We start from the raw sequence: 20,360 nt of genomic DNA, 5'->3' as shown, positions 1-20,360 counted from the left end.
AAACTATTGATTAAACTAAATTGTATAGGTTGTTTTTGCGTATGTTGAAGAAAAATGTATTCTCTTGGCATAGTCCACGCTGATGAGTAACCAGTGTTTGCTGTCAGTCGAACCCAAGAATTGAAATAATGCCAAGGCAGAGTAAATTTAGGTTGTTTGATAGTGAGGTTCTGCCGTCCTTGGGGCAATACATGAGACTTGTCCAAACAGGCAGGGTCATTTGACTTGTGAAGCGGCATTCGGAAGCGAATTCCTTCCTCGCTCAGACATATCCCTAAGAAGCAATCAAGGAAAGCTAAAAATGAACATGACCCCTTTGGACCTCTGGACGTGTAGCTTGTTCAAAGAGGTGATTGGTGAGAAGCTGGAGCTGTGTGACCTTGCTCACTGCACTCCACATCCCCGCTAAAGTGCCAGCGCATGCAGCCAATCCTCTAGGTTAGTACACTACTTTGTAGGTCAACTGTCAGCCAAGTCTACCAATCGCTCACGCTGGGTGGCTTGCACTGCTTCCAATGTGAGGCCTGAAAGTTGAGAGGTGTCGAGGGAGAGGGGAGTTCCCATTTGCTTTGATGGGCAGTCGATCGCTTGCTTGCTTGGCTGTGTGGCTGCTTGGCCAGTCAATCGATCTACTCTGTAGGTGCCCAGGCAGTCAATTCCCCGCGATCCAGTCATAAAATCTGAAATATCCGCCTTTGGTGTGCCCCCGGCCCCGGCCTTATTATCATTCATCTTCAAAGCCGGAGAGAAGCCCGGGCTGGGTGGCAACAACAAGCATTCTTTGTCAACTTGTCTGTCGCCGGCCGGCCGGTTTGCGGATGTACCTTTTTACTGGTGTCGGTTCAATGTTGACCGCCTTTCTCAAGTGTGCAGTGGCAAGAGTGGCCGGTCACTGGTCAATCAATGATGATACACGATCTATATGCCCTAGGTAGTAGTAGCTCCCTGGCCAAACTTGTGATCAGATGGCTAATTACTATGTATGTACTAAAACTGTCACCAAGTCCAATCAAGCCAATAAGCCAGCCTCAACCTGCCCAAAATTGCAGGCTTTTCGCTTGCATTGCCTCATTCAATATACATTTGAGGTGCCTATGTAGGTAGGCAAAGGCAATTATAGTGCCAGCTGCATAGTAGTTGCCCTACTAAATGAAGTCGCGTTCATAATTTCAATTCACAGGACCACAATTGCCTAACCTAGAGGAAAAGAAGTACCCAGGGCACTTTTAAAAGTTCATTGTTACAGTGGTAGGTAATGTATTTGCATGTCACTGAATAAAGTACCTAGGGTGATACTCCTGTGGTTTTCGGTATTGTTGGCGTTCAACTTTGCGCCTGAACCCATTCATGGCGATTTTGTTTCCGATTCAAGTGCAGTCCGTTCTCCGTGGTAACGTATTGAATGGTGGCTTACTTTGGAGGGGGTTCTCAATGTTGTCAGTGACTGGAACCACGCAGTCGCAGACCCAAACTGGATGACATGAAGAAGAAGAGATCAAAAGGCCAATCATGGTCCAGAGTCCACCAGTTCGCAGGCCACCTCAAACTCCATACCTACCGACACAACAGACAACGACCACAGAGCTACTACGTAGGTACGTACATAAGAGGCGGCCTCAGCAGGGGAGCAAAGACAGGGCAGGCAAGCCAAAGCAAGGATAGGACCTGTTGAAAAATGAATCCAGCAGGCAACGGACATGAGAAGAAGGACCTTGCACAATTAGTCGTCTCTTTCTTGAGAGATTTTGGTACCTATTTTTATTCCATAGTGCATCGTTTTCAATGAACAACTATTGCGGGGGGGGTTTTTTTTTTTTCCTAAAGTAGATTATTCATACATGAAAGGGTACAATCAGGTAGTCGATTGTCTGTGATTATTGTCTTGACCATAATCTTTCTCTTGGAATTCTTTGCCTCTCCATAGTGGGGTTTCGGCGCATTTAATTAGTGGGTGGGAAGAGAAAAAAAAAAAGACCGGGACCCAAAACACACAACCCAGCCAAAGCCAGCCAGGTCCCATGCAATGACAACGAGGCCTAAGCATTTTGTCGCTAGGTAACTCTGCATCCACAGCGACGCCGAACAGACACTAGACTCGATCCAACTTTGTCTGCACAGAAGCGATCGTTCCCATTCACTCAATCAAACCACCCTCCTCCTAGGTGCTGCTTGGGCACTCACTTGGGCTTGTGCTGCTCCCCTTCTTCGACGGTCGAAACCCCTCACGCCGAGTCGAGCCGACTCATCCACCAGTTTCTTCTCACATCAAGCGTTGTCTGCGTTTCTTCCGCTTCTTCTGATTTCTCACTTCATTTCTCCCCCTCTGGCATTTCCACCCACCATCCCGCCTCCATCACCACAACGTCGGACCCACGACCAGGCGCCTCCCAAGCCGTCACAGCGCCAGCCCAGAGACTGCCGACCACCATTAGGCCGCCATCGGCAGATCGCCGCACCCGACCTCAGCAAAATCGAAACAGTACCTGAAAGCACTCATTTCGGTTGTTCAATACATTTTCCAGCAGTCGAGCTCTTTTGCGACGGCGGCGACACGACTCCATCACTGCGTCGCCAGACATAATGAACGTCTTGCTGTCGCCGCAGCCCCCGTTTTTCCCTCATCAGCACGATCCTGCCCGACGCTCACCCACCAGAGCCAGTATGTCTCCCTCTCTTCCTTTGTCGTCAAACAGATCAACCTCCCAAGAACTCGACGCACACCCCGTCGCTGGTTGCCCTCGATGCGGCCTTCTGCATCTTGCTTGCAGTACTAGTTCAAGATTGATGTCGTACTAACCATGTCGCTTCTGCAGACTCCCCTTTTCTCAATATGTCTTCCAACCGCAAGCGCAAGGCCGACGATGATGTCGATATGTCTAGTTCACCTTCCTCATCTCCAGCCGCTCAGAACCGCCAACTGGCTCGACCCATGAAGAGATACCGTGCCAACGACATTACTGGACGCCCCCTGACGCTTCCCAGACTTCTTGAGACTCTCGATGCAGCATCGCTACGAAGCGTCCTCCAACAAATTTGCGAGAGGCAGCCAGAGATTGGCGCAGAGGTTGTGAGAAGCGCACCCAGACCCTCTGTCACATCGGCTTTCCAAGTCCTGCAGGAGTACCAGGACAAACTTCAGGCCGCATTCCCTTACGGAGAGACGAGCTCCGATTATGCGTACTACAGAGTCAAGACACCTCTGGTCAATCTTCTCGATGCCCTTGCCGATTTCACGCCCCAGTACTTGCCGCCGAATGAGCAGCAAGCCACCATCTCACTTCAGTATCTTGACGGCGCTACCAAGCTCATTCACGCCCTGCCCGACTGGGAAAGCCAGACATATCGCCACCACAAGGAAAACGCCTATGACGAGATTTCAAGAGCTTGGGCATTGGTCATCAATGAAGCAGCCAAGAAGGGCGCTGGATTTGTTTTGCACAGCGGCAATTGGGATCAGATCTTGGCCAAGCACAACCAACAATCTGGAGGACGTCTGGGAAGTGCCATTAGCGCCATGGCAGCCAATGTTGGCTGGGTCGGTGGTGGTCCTAGCGGAACCAGCTCGCCCTCTCATCAGCAGCAACAGCAACAACCTTCAGTCCTAGACGACATCTTGTCGGGCAACTACGGAGCACCTGTTCGCGTGGGTCCGTGGTAGCAACCTGACTCGCCGGACCATGATGAATCTCCATCGCCGGAATTTGATGAATCTCAGACCCATCGCCGAACCAGAGATTAGGTGGCTCCGAGCGATGGGATGTGGCATCACGTTTCGGAAATAAAGTAGCGGACATGTTCTGCGGTAAAGAGCGGCACATGCCACGTCTCTGGACGGGAAGCGATGAAAGTGGAGGAATTGCAAATACAACCAACTACATCATGCATCAGCATCATTCAGCTTGCCGCTGGCATTTACGCACAGTCACGACACGTTTACGAGAAAGCTTTCCCGTTACATTTTCGACTAATCATCCTCTTTTCCATCACATCCCAAATCGCATCGGAAGAGAAAGCATAGACTAAGGGGTTCAGGCTGCTTTTGGGGCTCGAGGCGTTTATTTGTATTTTTTGTCGCCCTGCTTTGAGGTCTAGGATCGCGACTGCTTTTGATATCCCACTATTTCCTTTGTCACAGGAGGTTCATAAGCATGAGGGGGAACTATGATTTGTGTGTTGGGAGCTCCAGCAAAAAAAGAAAAGAAGAAGCGATACATTTCACGGCATCAGCATGTATTTCAATGAGTGAGTGCTCGCAGAGGGCAGAGGAAGGACGAAGATTGACACACTCACCTAATATTATGTAATGACATGCAGATGAGTGTGTTGGCTTTGCCTTGGTACCAGACTACTCTTTGATGAGATGAAAGAGCTGTAGATAGTCAATTGTTGCCAGTAACTACATATAAAAGGACTGGAACGGCCATCTTGCATCATGACGACCATTTCTTTCAATGGTGCAAAATGAGAGTAATATCACATTTCTGCCAAGTAGAGCAGATGCATTTTGAACTTTGCAACATTGCGGCGTGCGTTGTGTGCAGCAAGTGAAGATTGAATGTTGGCTCGAGATATGTTCCTGAATCATTCAATTCAGTTCAGCACTAGTACCTCGTGTTGTTTATCCTGTTTTTGGTCCTTGCGACCCTTCCATTGAGACGGCCTAGGCCAAGTTATTATGCCGTGTCGTTGGGAAGGATCCAACTTACCAGACCCCCACCTTCTTTTTCTCAATTCTACAGCTGTGAGAACAGAGAGACTGGCAATTCATCAATATTGCTGCAAACATTGAATACAGACTGGACATGAGATTGATCAATACCAGCACGTACCAACTCAGGGAGTTTGTCGGCGCCGGGATCCCGCCTTATGCCATACTGTCGCATACCTGGGAGGATGACGAGGTTCTCTTCGACGATCTTCAAGACATGCACAAGACGCGCAGGAGGAAAGAAAGGGGCTTTATCAAGGTCGAGCAATGTTGTGCCCGGGCGCTCGCCGATGGTTGGGACTGGGTGTGGATTGACAATTGCTGCATCGACAAGAGCAGCAGCGCTGAGCTGTCAGAGGCCATCAACTCCATGTATCAATGGTACCAGAATGCCATGGTCTGCTACGCGTACCTGAGCGATGTCGACTCATTGCCAGCCCTCGAGACGTGCCTGGAATCAATGGCGAGCGTCCGCGCCGGAAACGCTCGCCCGCCCAATGCCTTAAACCCGTGTCGCTGGTTCCATCGATCCTGGACGCTTCAAGAGCTCATTGCTCCCCGATCCGTGTGCTTCTATGGCGCTCATTGGTCCTACTTGGCCACTAAAGCTGAGCTAGGTACTCGTCTCGCTCAGGCCACGGGCATCTACTACGGTGTCCTCACCCACGAACTTCCTGTAATGGAAGTTTCGGCATGCGAGAAGATGCGTTGGGCAGCCGGCAGGCAGGCTACCAGGGCAGAAGATGTATCGTACAGTCTGCTCGGCCTCTTCGACATTAACAGTAAGCACACTCGAAATATGTTATTTTAATACTTGGGGGCAACAAATGATTGCTTCTTGAAACTCGATCCCCAGCAGATAAGCAAGTAATTAACGTCGACAATCCAGTGCCGCTGCTATATGGAGAGGGTTCGAAAGCCTTCTATAGGCTGCAAGAGTATATTCTAGCCGGAGGTGAGCAGACCATTCTGTTCTTCGATATTCAACCCTGGAATCCTGGAAACTCTGCACTGGACGAGGGCAAGTCCAAGAAGCTCGCAGCACAATCGCCAGAGGATTTTGCTGCAGTCCCAATGCGGATGCATATACAACGGGTGCACTGGAGTGATCCGCGTTACGTCAGGCATGCTGGAGAGTTTGGTCTACGCATCCAGCTCCCATGTCGCAAACTAACAAAACAGGATATTGAGGCCCTTTCGCTGCCGTCTATAAAGGACCAGGATTGGCATCTGATTGCGCTGAGCCTGTTGGAAGTTTCCAACCCTGCCAACCAGATACCTATTCTGTACAGTACCAGAAATAACAAGCGGATTCGCAGCGATAGTCCTGCTGCGAGGCGCGTAGGGCTCATCGCCTCGATTGGCAGGGACGAAGACCAATTCTTTCGGCAGCAGGTCAAGCGGTGTTTTGTGTCATCCAAATATGTTCTTGTTTCGAACGAGGACGTGTTCAGCTGGAAAATAATACCCCTAGAAATGGTGCCCTTGCTCAGCAGCCACTCTCGGTTGGCAACGTTTGAGGTATTCATCGTCGAGTCGTCTCACTCCATGTGCGCTCTCGCATCTAGGAACAACTATGAGATCGCCACGTCAGAGAGCTTAGTCAAGACTTCGATGCTGGACCACCGTGAAAGATACTGGATTTTGTCAGGGCCTGACAAGCTTGTTGTAGCATACTTTAAGCTGGCTAAAAGCTGCACTCAATTTTGTAAGTTTACTGAGATTACTTGCCAACAAGACTCCTCACACTCGACCTATCTCATTTTGTTCTTCAAGCAATAACTAAATTTCACTTCACCAAATGATATCCAAAAATAGTGGGGTGCTTTGTTTTAGCCATTGCCGGATGGGATTGATAACTTGAAAACTTCAGTATACCGTATCCAAAAATTCCCCATCGATACTAATGCGCACGAAATACTCGACAATTGGAGGTGGCGATCAGAGCAAGGACTATTCAAGAACCTCCCGATGAGCAGCCCCTTCCTCTTAGAGGAGCGTTTCACCATAGACCAACACTTGGATGCGGCCTTTCTTGTGTCGAGGAAGCTGGGAACACAGCTGGTGATCAAGGTCAATTTCATGGTCCAGAACACGAGCAAGGCCAGCATCAAGCATGCAAGTCACTTGGTGTCTGGGGATCTTGATGGATCTATCCCTACTTTCTTTGGACTCCCGCCTTGATGAGCAGGTGACCTCGAGAACCTATATCACCGTGTGCACACAGCGTAGAGCCCTCACCGTAATGGACAGCTACGCTCCTACCTTCCAGTGCTCAACTTCAATATCGTCCGACAATGTACATACGGCCAGGAACTGCAGAGCCACGACGCGTTCTCACCGATACTAAGCGAGTGACATATTTTGGTCGAGCAAAAGATTGGAGCACAACAATCACTGGGCACAAAACTTGCTGGATTATCAACATATGCGTGTGACATCGTAGTCAGGCCATTACTATGATGCTGGTCCTGAACCCCCCAGCCTTTTCTACTACCAAGAGAAGAAGGAAGCCAACGAGGATTTGGTCCAGATCACAAGAGACGAGACCTCAAAAAGCAGGCCGGTCGTTCGGGGGTCAAATATTCTCTCCAACCCGCATGAGAGGCTCTTTTTGACATAGACTTGGATAGGCGAGGTCGGATTGCAGGCCGACCACAACCTTACGCGATCTGACCGACATCAGATGAAGCTCAATGGATTTGTTAAAAGGCTCGGAAGACGGGAGCGCACTTCTTCCGAACTAGCGAGACGAATTGGCTGCCAGCACAAGGAGCCAAGTGTTGGTCGAATGAAGCGATTGACACCATCCAGTCATGTGATGGTGTGGCGAGGCGGTCTTGGCACTATCATCCCTTGTACAAAGAACCAAGGTGTGCGTAATAGGAAAAGAACAAGTGGGAAGCACCGGCAGTCGGTAGGCCGGCTCGTTACTCGGTCCAGAGCCGTCTTGGCCAATTTGGGTCAATGTTCTACAACCTCACCTTCGCTAAGAAGTCTTCGTCTGCTACGTCGGAATCTTTTCGTCGTCCGATATCTACGAGCGTTATCTACATATGTACGCGAGAGGAACTTCAGTCTGCGGAGCAATTCGTACGAGTTCGGAGATCGACGAGATTTGTACGGAGCTTCGGCCAAGACCCATTCCACGTGCGAACAGGGAGTACGCAGCAGCAGAGCGACACCATCTCGATCTGTTTTTGCCCGCATTTCTTCCCAGATACCTGAACCACGTTGCTGTAGCATATCAGCGTTACTTTGGTGGACCCCACAGCCGAAGAAGGGCCTGGCGATTGAGAGATTGAAATATTCATACAAAAGACTCTTATTTGTTTGAAAAGTGGTTCAAGTAGGCAGTCGACTATAAGCGATGACCCATTGACCAATGGCACAACAGCACTGCACTCCACACTCTCCCCTTGTCGCCTTCACATGCGCTGGCCCAAGCTGACTATAATTCCCATATTGCTATTGGTTCCGGCCACGAGGTTGCATCAGGGACCAATGACGAACCACTCACTTTGCCTAAAGTGGGAGGTCGACGTTTCATCCCATCGAAGCATCTTGATTGTTATTGAGATGAGACCTTCCCAACCAGCCTCGGGCCTCCGTCCGACAATACCAATGTTGTGAAGCCCATGGCAGCCACTGGTCTGGGTCCAAGGAGCGATGCAGCATCGGCTCAAATCTCGCGTGCTGAAGAAACATCTGCTCAGGTTGCCGGATTGAGAACTTCGTCGTATGCTTCCTAATTTTGTATACAGAAACGAGAAATCGCACAACGTGCGCCCGAAGAGAGTCGCGATGCTACCGAGCCCTTCGAGGGAACCCTGAATGCAATTGTCGACCCTATAGGGAATCTTTGCGGATCCCAGAAGCCGTTGCAGGCATAGCCAGAGTTGCAGACCACGTAACTGGTCAAGACAAGCCATGAAATCAATTAGCCGGTCGGCTGACGGGCTCGCAGTAATAATAGCCACGACCTATTGTTTTCAGGATCATCTGAGCCTGATATACATAGTCTAGGGCGATCCCAGATAATCAATCGTCCTCGAGAGCTATGATCATGCGGCTCTAGCCCTCGTGGCCATTTACACTCTTTTATACTCGCCCGCATAGCTTGCTACCATGCTGTCGCTCTTTCATTTTCTGGTGGCTTGTCTGATAAGTGTCGCCGTTGCGGCACCGGCGACCACTGTCTCCTGGACTCGCTCGGATACGGGCACGGATGCCACGCTTATTGGCCCGACTCCGCCAAAGCAGGATCCTTGGTACACGCCGACCGAGGGTTGGGAGTCGGCGGCTCCGGGCGATGTGCTTCGTGTCCGGGTCGCTCAGGGGCAGTTGGGCCAAACCTTTGACGACCTCGCTGCAGCCTACAACATTCTTTACCGTACCACCGACAGCAATGCTCAGCCGTCTTGGGCTGTCACCACCCTACTAATTCCAAGTAGCGTTGATGCGACCTCCAACGCTCTGCTGTCGTATCAGGTTCCCTATGACTCGGCTGATCTCGACGCTGGCCCTAGTTATACCCTGTCTCAGTCCGCCGAGTCTGGTAGAACACCCGGAAACTGCGTCGCGGAGATTCAAAACGCCCTAGATGCTGGCTACTATGTGACTGTACCAGACTACGAAGGCCCACTTGCTTCATGTAAGTCGCCTCAATATCCCATCTTCAATCCGGATCATTGTACAACCATACTTTTAATGAAGCAACATGTACTAATGACTTACAGTTACGGCGGGCGTCATCTCAGGGCAGGCCACGTTGGATGCGCTCCGTGCATCAGTTTCGAGTGACCAGGGACTGCCAGGCATTGCCAATGCAAAGAACACTTTATGGGGATACTCTGGCGGTGCGCTGGCGAGCGAGTGGGCGGCAGAACTTCAAGAGACATACGCACCAGAGCTCGAAGTCAGCGGCGTGGCCATTGGAGGTCTCACACCCGACGTGTTTAATGTCTTCAATACCGTAACCAAGACGTACAGCGCAGGATTGATCCCGCCGGGGGTTGTTGGGCTCGTGAGCCAGTTCCCCGATGCCCAGGATTTCGTCTTTGGCCGACTCAAGACGACGGGAAAGTACACCAAGGACAAGTTCCTCTCGGTGCAGAACCTGACGCTGGACCGCGAGGCACCCATGTTTGCCTTTGAGAACATCTACGACTACTTTGTGGGCGGCATCGCCGTATTCCTCGACCCCCGTGTCCAAGCCGTTATTGAAAGCGACGGCCTCATGGGTTACCACGGCGTGCCGCGCGCGCCCCTGTACGTGTACAAGGCCATCCGCGACGAGGTCAGCCCCATTGCCGATACCGACGCCCTCGTCGACAAGTACTGCGCCGCCGGAGCCGAGATCACCTATGAGCGCAACACCCTGACCACGCACAAGGACGAGCAAGATGCCGAGAGTACACGGGCGTTTGCGTTTTTGCAGAGCGTCTTGGACGGGTCCTATGTCCCGCCGGCTGGTGGGTGTGTGATTCGCAACGTCACTATCCCGGACCCTGATAGGTCGTCCTCGACGTCGGCGGATGCGCAGCTGCGGCCGGCGACTTTCTTGGACTGGGACGCGACTTTGAACTCTACTGCCCCCTCTACGTTGTAGAAAATGATTCATTACGATGAGGTCGCTGAATTGGGTGACAGCGCTGGTAACAATCTCGTATTTTCTGAACATGCGGTACGGAGAGTCAATCCATCTTCAACGCAGAAGCTCAAGAATAGCCAGCAAGGCAAGGGAAAAGAGAATTTGAAACGCGGACCAAAATATATACAATACAATGTACATATAGCACAGACCTAGTCAGGTAAACATAATTCCAACCAAATTGTCAACATGTACATACATTTGGAATCGATCGGCCATGAATTACGAATACATATGAGCGTCCTCTTATTGAAGTCATTTCCACCTCATGTTTGATATGCTTATCAGCCAATGATCTCAACTATATACAAGTCAGGATCGCATTCGAACTAGCAATGGCGGAAGTATTGAGCGGAAGTATTGAGATTTATTTAATTTTTACAGTCTCTATATTTCTTATAGCTTGGCATTTGGCATCTCCTTCATGGCTTGCCTGACACCCAGGTCACCGAGAACCTCCTCGGCGCCACCGAGAATGGAATCGAACTTGTAAGTACGGTGGAACATTTCAATGACGCGACCCATGCCCGACTGGGTCAGGCCACGGCCTCCAAAGATCTGTACCGACTCGTCGGCAATCTCATGGGCAGCCCGCGTGGTGGACATCTTGAGCAGACCAATGGGGCCGCCAAGGTACCTCGACTGCTGCTTGTAGGGCATGTTGCACATTTGATATGTGATGGTCTCGAGCCACGACTGGTGGGATTCGACTAGAGCAATCATCTTGGCCAGCTTTTGGCGGATGACGGGCTGGTCAATGAGGCGCTTGCCAAAGACGATGCGCTGGTGGGCCCACTTGAGGCACTCCTCGACAACGGTTCTCATGTTGCGAACGGAACCGCCTGGATCATGTTAGTTTTTGTTTGATAGATATTGTGTTGACAGGTGATTTCGACTTACAGGCCATGGTCCACCGCTCGTGGTTAAAGTTGGAAAGGATAACGTAGATACCCTTGTTCTCCTCGCCAATCAGGTTTTCTACGGGCACCTTGACATTGTCGTATGTAATGTATGTGGTACCGGCGACGGTGGAGTAGGAGGTCTTGATGAGCTTGGTCTCGACGCCCTCTCCGCGCTCAATGAGCAGGACACTCAGGCCCTTGTCCGTCTTGACACCAGTGACAAAGTAGTCGGAGAAGACACCGTTGGTGATCCACTTCTTGGTACCATTGACAATGTAGTGCTTGCCATCAGGGGTCTTGACGGCCGTGGTCCGTAGGCCAGCAACATCAGAACCGGCAAACGCCTCGGTGATGGCGAGACACATCTTCTTCTTGCCGCTAAAGACCTCATCCATGATGGTCTTCTTGCGCTTCTCGTCCTTCATGTAGTTCATGATGCAGGGCAGACCGATGACCATTCCGGCCATGTTGCCGTCCTGGAAACCACGGGCATTGGCGCGGGAACCCTCTTGGCCCAGGATCATGTCGTGGAAGTAGTCAAACTCCTCGCCCTTGACGGCACCGTCCAGCAGGTTGACGCCGTGCAGGTGCTTGCCGGGGCCCAGACGCATGTGCAGGATGCCGGCCTTGGACATGCGGTCAATGAGCTCCTGCGAGATGTACTTTCCATCGGCCTCCCTTGCCTGAGCCTCTGGTGTAATGTACTTGTCCTGGAAAACGCGCATGGCCTTTTGGAGGCGGCGATGCGACTCGTTGTAGTAGGGGCTCTTGTAGACGGGGGAGAGCCAGAGGGGCTCGGCGTAGGGGACGGTGCTAAGGTCACCGGGCTGGGGAGTGATGACAGAGGGCTTCTCGCCCTCGACGGTGCCAATGGCGAGGCTCTCGTACTTGGTCAGGACCTCGTGGCGATGGAGGTTGTAGAAGGCGACGGTAGCGTCGGTTCCGGCGACCTGGCGGAGGACGGCCTCACCACCGGGGTGGGCATCGAGGAAGTCGGAGACATCGTAGACCTTGCTGTCGATGATGAACCACACGTCGTCCTCGGTAGTGTGCTTGGCGACCTCGTCGCGGGAGAAGGTCTTGGCCATGATGGGCGTGCGGGAAATCAAATGGAACAATTAGAAGATATATATGTACACGGAAAGTAGCAGACGACGAGTGAATAGCACTTGGAAGCTTGAAACAGAGACGTCGACTAAATGTTCCCTCGATATATATGACACACCACAAGTCAGTAAGAGAATAAGGGGATGAGGAAGATTTGGAAAAAGAGATAGAAACAAGATTACAGATTTGTCTTAATATTGGAAAAGAAAGAGTCTCGAATATCCGGGGTACTGGCCCAGCGCCGCCGCGTGACAAGACGGCGGCTTACCCAGAAGGGCCAACAGCATTATCTTAGAGAAATCTGGAGAAAGAGCAGCTGTTGCAGCGGTCGCAGCCCACCCAACTAGGCCTATTCCGTCGCCATACCTCGGCATGGCGGCGTAATCCCAATCACCATGATTGGCTCTTCGGTGCTTACCGCGGGAACGCTGGGGGACCCACCTGATCTGACTCGAGACACTTCTAGATCTTGGGGAAGCGCCAAGTCATGTCAAGAGCATGTGAATGTGTAAAGAAACAGTCAGTACCTACTACATACCTACGTATTCGTGTGAGGAATAATATATGGAAGCCCCAGTATATTGACTATAATTCAGATGATGAAACTCGAGAATAAATCTGATGATCAGTCGATCTTTCCTTGATTCCATGAGATCAAGTTTCATTTGTTATTGTACCGAGCTGAATTCTTACCTCAGAGCTAGGCTAGAACATTGGCTGTGAAAGCCAGTATTCATGGAAACTAAGGAATTCAAGGCTGACGATTGTGATAGTGTGGCAAGTGTAGTGCATCTCGCCGCAGAGTCAACGACAGAAAACACAACAAACAGGAACATGCACGAGAAAAGTCATGCAAACCAACACTATCCATGGATGCAGATAATACAATGGCATGATGGTCCGTTTTTCCAATGCTCACCGAGTTGGCAGTGGTCAAATCATGACACGATGCGCCAACTGACCACTATCCACTCCCCCACAATCTGCCCCATGCATTAAGTCTCCGTAGCTACGTTTTAGTGGGCGGAAACCGGTGCAGTATGCAGCAGTAGTCGCCTAGTAGGTACCTACATAGGTAGTCGTGTTTTCCTACTAATTTACTGTTGATCTACCCAGGCTTCAGGGCCTATCAGCATCATCAACATATCGCGTTGCCTTCTTTCACAGTCTTTTGCCTCGAGTAATCGTTAATACTGTGCAGTCTGGATGCCATCTCTCTTTGCAGCATGGCTCTGGCCTCTTGATTGAGGAATGGCCAACCTTCGTACCAACACCATCAAGATTGAGATCACGTTATTCTGGGACATATTACAAAGCTCTATTGGTGTTGACAGCTTGCACTCTACTAGATAGTGATGCTACTGTTCAATCTAAGATCCCTGCTGCTCGCGCCCACCCAGATTGGATATTCGCCAGCTTGCAACTCCCACTGCTGAGCGTCCACGTTCCAGATGCTCAGATCCCGGCGCTTCAGCGGAAAGGATACAGTCACCTTGTCCCCAGGGCTGGTCAGCACCTTGTCGAAACCACGGAGTAATCGCACCGGCCCCGTGGGAATTCCGACGTAAAGCTGAGCCACTTCGGCCGCGGTGTAGTTGCCGACGTTTTCGACCTCTGCGGTCACGTTGAAGAGAACATCCCACAGGTTAGGATGGCCGCCCTGGACGACTGCCGCCTCTGGTGGGAAGGGGTCCGTGTTGGCATCGCTAACGGGCGTGACCTGAACGTTTGAGTAGGTAAACTCAGAGTACGTCAGTCCGAATCCAAACTCAAAGCGAGGTTCGATTTCGTCCTTGTCGAATGCCCGATAGTCGATATAAACACCCTCGGTAAAGTTGGATTGAGGGAAGAAACTAGTGTCGTTGGTATGGTGAAGAAGGTGACCATAGTCTTCCTCCTTTTTCGCAACCGTATACGGCAGCTTACCGCTGGGACTAATATCGCCGTAGAGCACATCGACAAGACTGTTTCCGCTTTCTTGTCCCGGTAGACCGGCGAGTATAACGGCAGTAACGTTTTCGTGCTCAATCCAGGCATCTACCAGACGGACCGCCGTGGAGTGGACAACCACTATGGTGTTTGCACAGTTGGAAGCAACATTGATGACGAGATTGTCGCTAAACTCGTCGGTCAAGGACAGCCGCTCCTTTGCCTCGGACCCATAGGCATTGATAAAGACCAAGCATACCTGAGAGGTAGCCGACACATGCGGATTCTCGGACCAGAAGTTCCATCGAACCATACCGTGATCCTTGACGACACGGTCCTGGATTGCCCGGAAAGGCGTAACCACATAGGGCGGTGACGAACCACCCGAGCCACCTCCAGTAATCAGTGTACCATTAAAGGTTTCCCACGGGTAGTTCACTTCGTATCCACCGCCGTAGCGGGCGACGTTCTCCCAGGGGTCGGCCTTGATATCCGCATCGTAGCCGTAAACGCTAACAAACTTGGGGTGCTGTAGGGGGAGCGTGTTGTTGACATTCTTGACCAGCACCTGACCCGCGGCGCCAATCTCGCGGATCAGCTTGTCGTGGTCACCACGCACGTCAACAATGGGATGCTGCACCGTATCGGAAAACACGCCTACTTCTGGGTAGTCTTCCTGCTCCAGATAATAAAAGGAAGCAAACAAGCGCGTGGCCATGTCATCGATACGATCGGTGCTGACCGAACCATTGTTGACCGCCTGGGTGAGGTTGCCTCCCCAGTACCCACCATCAGGCATGACTACATCGAGACCGGCGTTGGCGGACGCGATTCCAGTGTGTTGTGCTTGCCAGTCTGTCACAGCCATCAGTATTGAACGTTGCGTCACGACGGACCAAATTACTTACCAGATACAATGAAACCCTCGAAACCCATTTCCGTCTTCAGTATTCCGTTTAGCAGCTTCGAGTTCTGGCAGGCGTACGAGTTGTTTGCTCGTTGATAGGAGCACATGACGGAAGCAGCACCAGCCAAGAGCGCGTCGTAGAATGGAAATGCGTACAGTTCGTGAAGCGTCTTGTCGTCGACATTCGAAGACATTGCCTCTCCGACGGGCTCAGCGAGCGTGCTGCCGTCGGCGAGAGTGTGCGTCTGATTTGGTAGTCGACGAAATTCCTGCTCATTGAGTAGAAAATGCTTGATGACATGGTCAGCATTGTCGTCGATGTGAACTGTTCACAAAGACCCATACTCACCTTGGCGCAAGCGATGACTCCCGACTCTTGTATACCGGTAGTGACATGGAACATACCCACACCTGCCAGGTAGGGATCACTACTCAACCCTTCCCAGCTGCGGCCCGAGGTAACAACACGCCCGGCCGGGCCCGCAACGGGACTCAGCGCCACGTTGACGCCCTTGTCGTGATACTCTTCTCCCAGCGCTTTACCACACTGGTACATCAAGTTTCTGTCCCAGGTCGCCGCCAAGTGCAGCTGGGCCGGGAACGCAGAGGTAAAGTCGGAGCCCCGCAGACCATCCGGGGCATCGGCAAAGCAAATGGGTTCAATCCCCAGCCGGGGCACGGCGCCCGTGTTGCCCACGCAACTGCCGGTGTACCCGCGCGTGACGTTTGTCTTTTCCTCCAGCGTCATCTGGGCGACGAGGGCCCTGGCCTTTGTATAGGCATCTGCCCATTTTGATGAAGTGGTGCCATTTCCCTGGGCTATGGTGACGCTTGAGCACGAGGATCCGCATATATCATGGAATGACAGAGGCTACTTACGTGTAGGATAGACGGGAGGACTGAGACCATAGTACGGAACTTCCGAAGGAGGATTGGCCCATGTGTAGTTGTCGGCAGCCACTGCAGGCGCAGCGACTACCAACACCGAGGCAACAGTGTGAATGATAGACCTCATTATGGAAAGGAATCGAGTCTGGCTAGTCCGCTGTCCTGCCTGATCCCCGTTCGCTTTGACGAATGCCGGGTCTCCTTATATGGGTTCATGTCTCCTGTTTACCTTGTCGTGCTAATGGTTCTTATCGGATGATCTGCAAACTTGCGTGCTCCGATCAGATATGTAATCACTCTGTTCGTATAGTGAATTATCGCATTACAGGGTTCTACAGATTAGAACAATCGGAGCCGTTTTTTTCACTTGACAACAAAAAAAAGGACCGATTTTCAACTACCCCAAGCGGTGTAAATCACCATTGCACCTTTAAATCACGTCATGATGCCAGGGGGCCGCTCTCTAGCAATGCTGGTCTATACAGAGTAGCTTGAAAGGGGAGATGGGGACATGAGATGTATTCTACAGGCCCGTCATGTTTTCAATAGACATGAATTGCATCATGTCATTGAGCGACATCGCTTTGGTTTTACGAAATTCCAAACATTCAAAAAGCAGAAATGCTGCATCGGAGATGGAATCGGAAGTGCCGCCGGAAGCGGGCCGTTGAAAGCTGCTGAACTGCTAACCTAATATGTTACCCCAGGCCCACTGAGACTACTCCCTATTTCCATGGATAACTATCCGTGCCAAGTATGTGTGCCTTTCTTGTTTATTTATCATCTTGAAGTTTGTGGGGTATTCATCCCCCCCAGATAGTGGAGAAAGAAGGACGTCGGGGGTTGGGTTTACAGTATAGCGTCAAGAAAGAGTCCCGAGACCCGGCCGAATGCGGCAACATCCTATCTGTTGCCGATGCAACCTTTCAGGCACTGATCATTTCCCTCCTCAGACAAGCCAGATAAACAGTGGCCTTCTGTCCGTCTTGTCTACTAGGTAATCAAGCGGGCCCCGGGAGAATCGCGGGCGACATGATGCATCTTTCTTGATGTTGTTCTGATGCACAAGCCTGCCGACATTCTATGAAGCACCAGAGGGCAGAGTGTTGAAAAACACTCTTTTATTTCGGGGTTTCCTTGTTATAATATGCTATGACAGCTATATAAGCGTGAGTACGAGTTACATGGGGTAAAAATGAAGTTTTAAATACAAATACAAATATTACTATTTTCTTTCTATTTGTCTTTCTTTTTCAATAATCATCAATAAGGTAACTTACTTATTCGCTGCGCAATTTGAGATTTCTCAACAGTTTGCCCTCCAGGCAACCGTAACATTCAAGGCGCACTCGGCACGACAATAAGATACATGATGGATACACAAATTGAGCTCAATGATAAAATCTGATGGCCAACACAAATGCATCAGTGTGTGAGTAAGAACCCCTCCAGCGAGACCTGTACCAAAACAATCTCGATTATTAAATGCTATGCAGTGATAATTTGATATTGCGCAGCGTAACTTACACAGCCATGCGACGCACCAGATTTCAGACCTTGGACTATAGAAATAGCTGTATTCTTGGCAGATTTACCATATTCACGACAATACTGTTTGTCGGCGTTGTTATGCATCTAGGTCAAGGCGAAGGGGAACACATTTTTCGCCGTGACGAAACGAACAAGGCAGAGCTGGACTTTTTTCGGAGGTTGCATCTCAAGTCTGCCTGTCGTGAGGCTGATGTCTTGGTGCCCGATCAGTGTGAGTAAGGGTTGCAACAGTGTAACCCCAAAGCCTTATGGACATTTCTTCAAATAGCCCATCTTGCTTCGCATCTGACCCTCTCCACGAAGTAGCGTTTCCTAGAAAGATTTGCATTTCTGCCATCGTCAAGCCCAAACAAAGCGGAACCATGCTTACAGGACCAGGACTGCTCGTTGTGATGTCGGTTTTGGCATCAGCGATGCCCGTTGCGAGAATGCAGACCCCGCGAGAAACGCAAGATGCGTCGAGTACAGCACAATGCCTGCACGCTGGCAATCCGGATTTCTACGGCCTTGGAATCCGCCTCGGTATTTATTTGCAACTTCTTTGCACCATGGTAGCCATGTTCCAATTCGACTCCAAGGCAAATTCTCTTCTGTTCGAATACCATGACACCAACTTGATTCTTCTTTTCGCCATCTTTGTTGCCCTTGTCAAAAGTACCCCTGAGCAAACGATCGATGCCGTTGATTCCATCATTTTACTGCGGCTTTTGTGGTTGATTATCTTTTGCGGATTCTCTTTGGGTCATTTCTCCCATGAGATCAAAGCCTTTCGTCGAAACAGCAATTTCATCACACTGATCGGCCGTGCGCCGGCTCTTGTCTTCAGGTATACTGTTATCGCCATGATAAGCGTATATAATGCATGGTTCTGGTTCCGGGGCCTTGATGCTTTTCACGCAAGATCTGTGGATAACTGTTCTCCATATGTCTTCTTTTTCTCCAAACTCGATGCTCTTGGTGGCCTGCGGGGCTTTTACAAACTCACTTCAATCTTACTGGCTATCTTGCCACCAACCTGGATATTGGCGTACCTCGCATTCCTCGTGGCGGCGGGGGCCGTTGTTTCCGTGCTCACCATTCCTTTACTCATGATTGTGTTCCCTGCGTTCATAGTATTTGGAGTAACGGCAGCATTTCTCGATACCCTAGGCCAACAGACGTCAAGTGCAAAAAGTCAGGACGCATCAACTTCAACACGGCACGATAGCAATGATCAGAAGCGGGAGAAAGGACGACTGTGGCAGAACCCATCAATTACATATTTTGTTCCATGGGCCCAGGCAACCTCCGCAACGACCACGGGGTCACTTTGGGAACTCTTCGCGGGAGTGGTTTCTTGGTGGAATGCCATTCGAGGGAGGGAATTGCACCAGAAAGCCGTTTCGACAATGGAAACTCATCCCGAAAGAGTCTCCATTCGGTAAGTCAATCACTCTACTATCATTTAGTTACTGCTGACCTATCAGCTATAAATTATATCTGGGCGCGATTTTGACCTATTTTGTGTTGGCTGTTGTGGGCATTGAACTCACGATCATCTGGAATGCGGTGCAGAGCTCGTATGACATTGGATCCACTGGCCAACTGATACCATTCATACTTGGAGTGCTTGGTGCTGTCAAGGTGATCATTCGTTTTCTCAGCGTAGGTCAAACTGTGCCAATATGGTGTCAACAAGACTAAGCAGACAAAAGTCAGCAGAGGCCCGACTGTTTTCGCGTTCCGAGAGACTGGCAGCAAGCCAGGTGATGTTCAGGAGTAAGCCCTCGATTATGGGAAATATAACTGACCAGCTAAACTCATTTGTCTCTGCTAGGATCAATAACAACTGGGCGTCCAAAATTAAAACGAACCCAGAGCAGCCCAGAACTGGATGAGCTTCCGCCCAGAAAACATTTTGACGCCAATTGGGTGACGAGAAGTATCCACTTTCTAAGAATGAGAAACTCTAAGAATTCAAAGTCACTTGAATCGAGGAGAAATGACGACGACCGGAATAATGACGGCGGGTTATTTCCCTACAATGATTATGACCACCCTATAAGAAGGATGATTCTAAAATTACCAGAAATGCCCAGTCGGAGTTTTCTGTCATCGGAAGAAATCCTGGAACTAAGTATCAAGCGACGCAGCAGCTTCTCTAGCATCTCGACATCAAATCAGAAGCGTACAGTGTCTCCTCATTATCGGAATTTAGTCAGTGGTTGGCTCACTCGGGACAACGACTCAGTGCGGAAGGATTCAAAAGCTGAAGCAGCTCTAAGTTATCTCTGGGGAGATGTCCCTACATGGCATCCCTGTGTTGTGAACGGTTTTGCTATTCTGGATTCACTGGGTTCATTCCATACACGCGTACGCAAATGGTTGCCTCTAGGTCACTTGGTTATCCATCCCATGGACACATGGAATCTCATGCGCACATGGTGGCCTCAAGACAAGGCCATCCCGGCCCCGTGGCATGTCAAGCATACCAAAGGGTTTTTTAAGATTCCAAGCTGAGTGTTTGGATGGTTCGAAGCAGGCAGGCTGACTTTTTTCTTTTTTCTAAATATGTGCAATCACGATAGAGAACCCGTCGCCGCCATTCCCAGGTCTATCGAAATGGTTTTCATCACCGAGCGTGGCTTTTCTGGTCCATGCGTGGTGATGGGCGCAGAGAGAAATTGGAGAGGAATGGGGGGTTCCTTTCCTTTCCCCCCATTATTCTGCCTTGTG

The 20,360-nt window shown here is 50.5% G+C and overlaps 6 protein-coding genes across 6 annotated transcripts; 4 read left to right on the top strand and 2 right to left on the bottom strand.

Moving 5' to 3' along the window:
- Positions 1–2,830: 2,830 nt before the first annotated feature.
- On the top strand, positions 2,831–3,658 carry PFICI_06438 (Tethering factor for nuclear proteasome STS1; the record flags this gene model as incomplete). The annotated part of the gene is made up of 1 exon (XM_007835019.1): positions 2,831–3,658. One exon carries the CDS (start codon positions 2,831–2,833, stop codon positions 3,656–3,658), a length of 828 nt encoding a protein of 275 aa, XP_007833210.1.
- A 1,144-nt stretch (positions 3,659–4,802) lies between these two features.
- On the top strand, positions 4,803–6,892 carry PFICI_06437 (uncharacterized protein; the record flags this gene model as incomplete). The annotated part of the gene is made up of 3 exons (XM_007835018.1): positions 4,803–5,490; positions 5,598–6,416; positions 6,582–6,892. The coding sequence occupies 3 exons, from the start codon at positions 4,803–4,805 to the stop codon at positions 6,890–6,892; spliced, it is 1,818 nt and encodes a 605-aa protein (XP_007833209.1).
- A 1,944-nt stretch (positions 6,893–8,836) lies between these two features.
- On the top strand, positions 8,837–10,319 carry PFICI_06436 (uncharacterized protein; the record flags this gene model as incomplete). The annotated part of the gene is made up of 2 exons (XM_007835017.1): positions 8,837–9,362; positions 9,448–10,319. 2 exons carry the CDS (start codon positions 8,837–8,839, stop codon positions 10,317–10,319), a joined length of 1,398 nt encoding a protein of 465 aa, XP_007833208.1.
- Positions 10,320–10,757: 438 nt separating this feature from the next.
- PFICI_06435 (uncharacterized protein) lies at positions 10,758–12,351 on the bottom strand (the record flags this gene model as incomplete). The annotated part of the gene is made up of 2 exons (XM_007835016.1): positions 10,758–11,203; positions 11,262–12,351. 2 exons carry the CDS (start codon positions 12,349–12,351, stop codon positions 10,758–10,760), a joined length of 1,536 nt encoding a protein of 511 aa, XP_007833207.1.
- Positions 12,352–13,715: 1,364 nt separating this feature from the next.
- PFICI_06434 (uncharacterized protein) lies at positions 13,716–16,221 on the bottom strand (the record flags this gene model as incomplete). The annotated part of the gene is made up of 4 exons (XM_007835015.1): positions 13,716–15,154; positions 15,208–15,496; positions 15,556–16,025; positions 16,086–16,221. 4 exons carry the CDS (start codon positions 16,219–16,221, stop codon positions 13,716–13,718), a joined length of 2,334 nt encoding a protein of 777 aa, XP_007833206.1.
- Positions 16,222–18,007: 1,786 nt separating this feature from the next.
- PFICI_06433 (uncharacterized protein) lies at positions 18,008–19,328 on the top strand (the record flags this gene model as incomplete). Its single annotated transcript, XM_007835014.1, has 2 exons — positions 18,008–19,065; positions 19,112–19,328. The coding sequence occupies 2 exons, from the start codon at positions 18,008–18,010 to the stop codon at positions 19,326–19,328; spliced, it is 1,275 nt and encodes a 424-aa protein (XP_007833205.1).
- Between the last annotated feature and the right edge of the window lie 1,032 nt (positions 19,329–20,360).

This window comes from Pestalotiopsis fici (genome assembly GCF_000516985.1).
Source record: "Pestalotiopsis fici W106-1 unplaced genomic scaffold PFICI_Scf_4, whole genome shotgun sequence".
In the NCBI taxonomy this organism is placed as follows: domain Eukaryota; kingdom Fungi; phylum Ascomycota; class Sordariomycetes; order Amphisphaeriales; family Sporocadaceae; genus Pestalotiopsis; species Pestalotiopsis fici.
The sequence above is the reverse complement of the archived record's forward strand: the minus strand, read 5'-3'. Positions and strand labels throughout refer to the sequence as shown.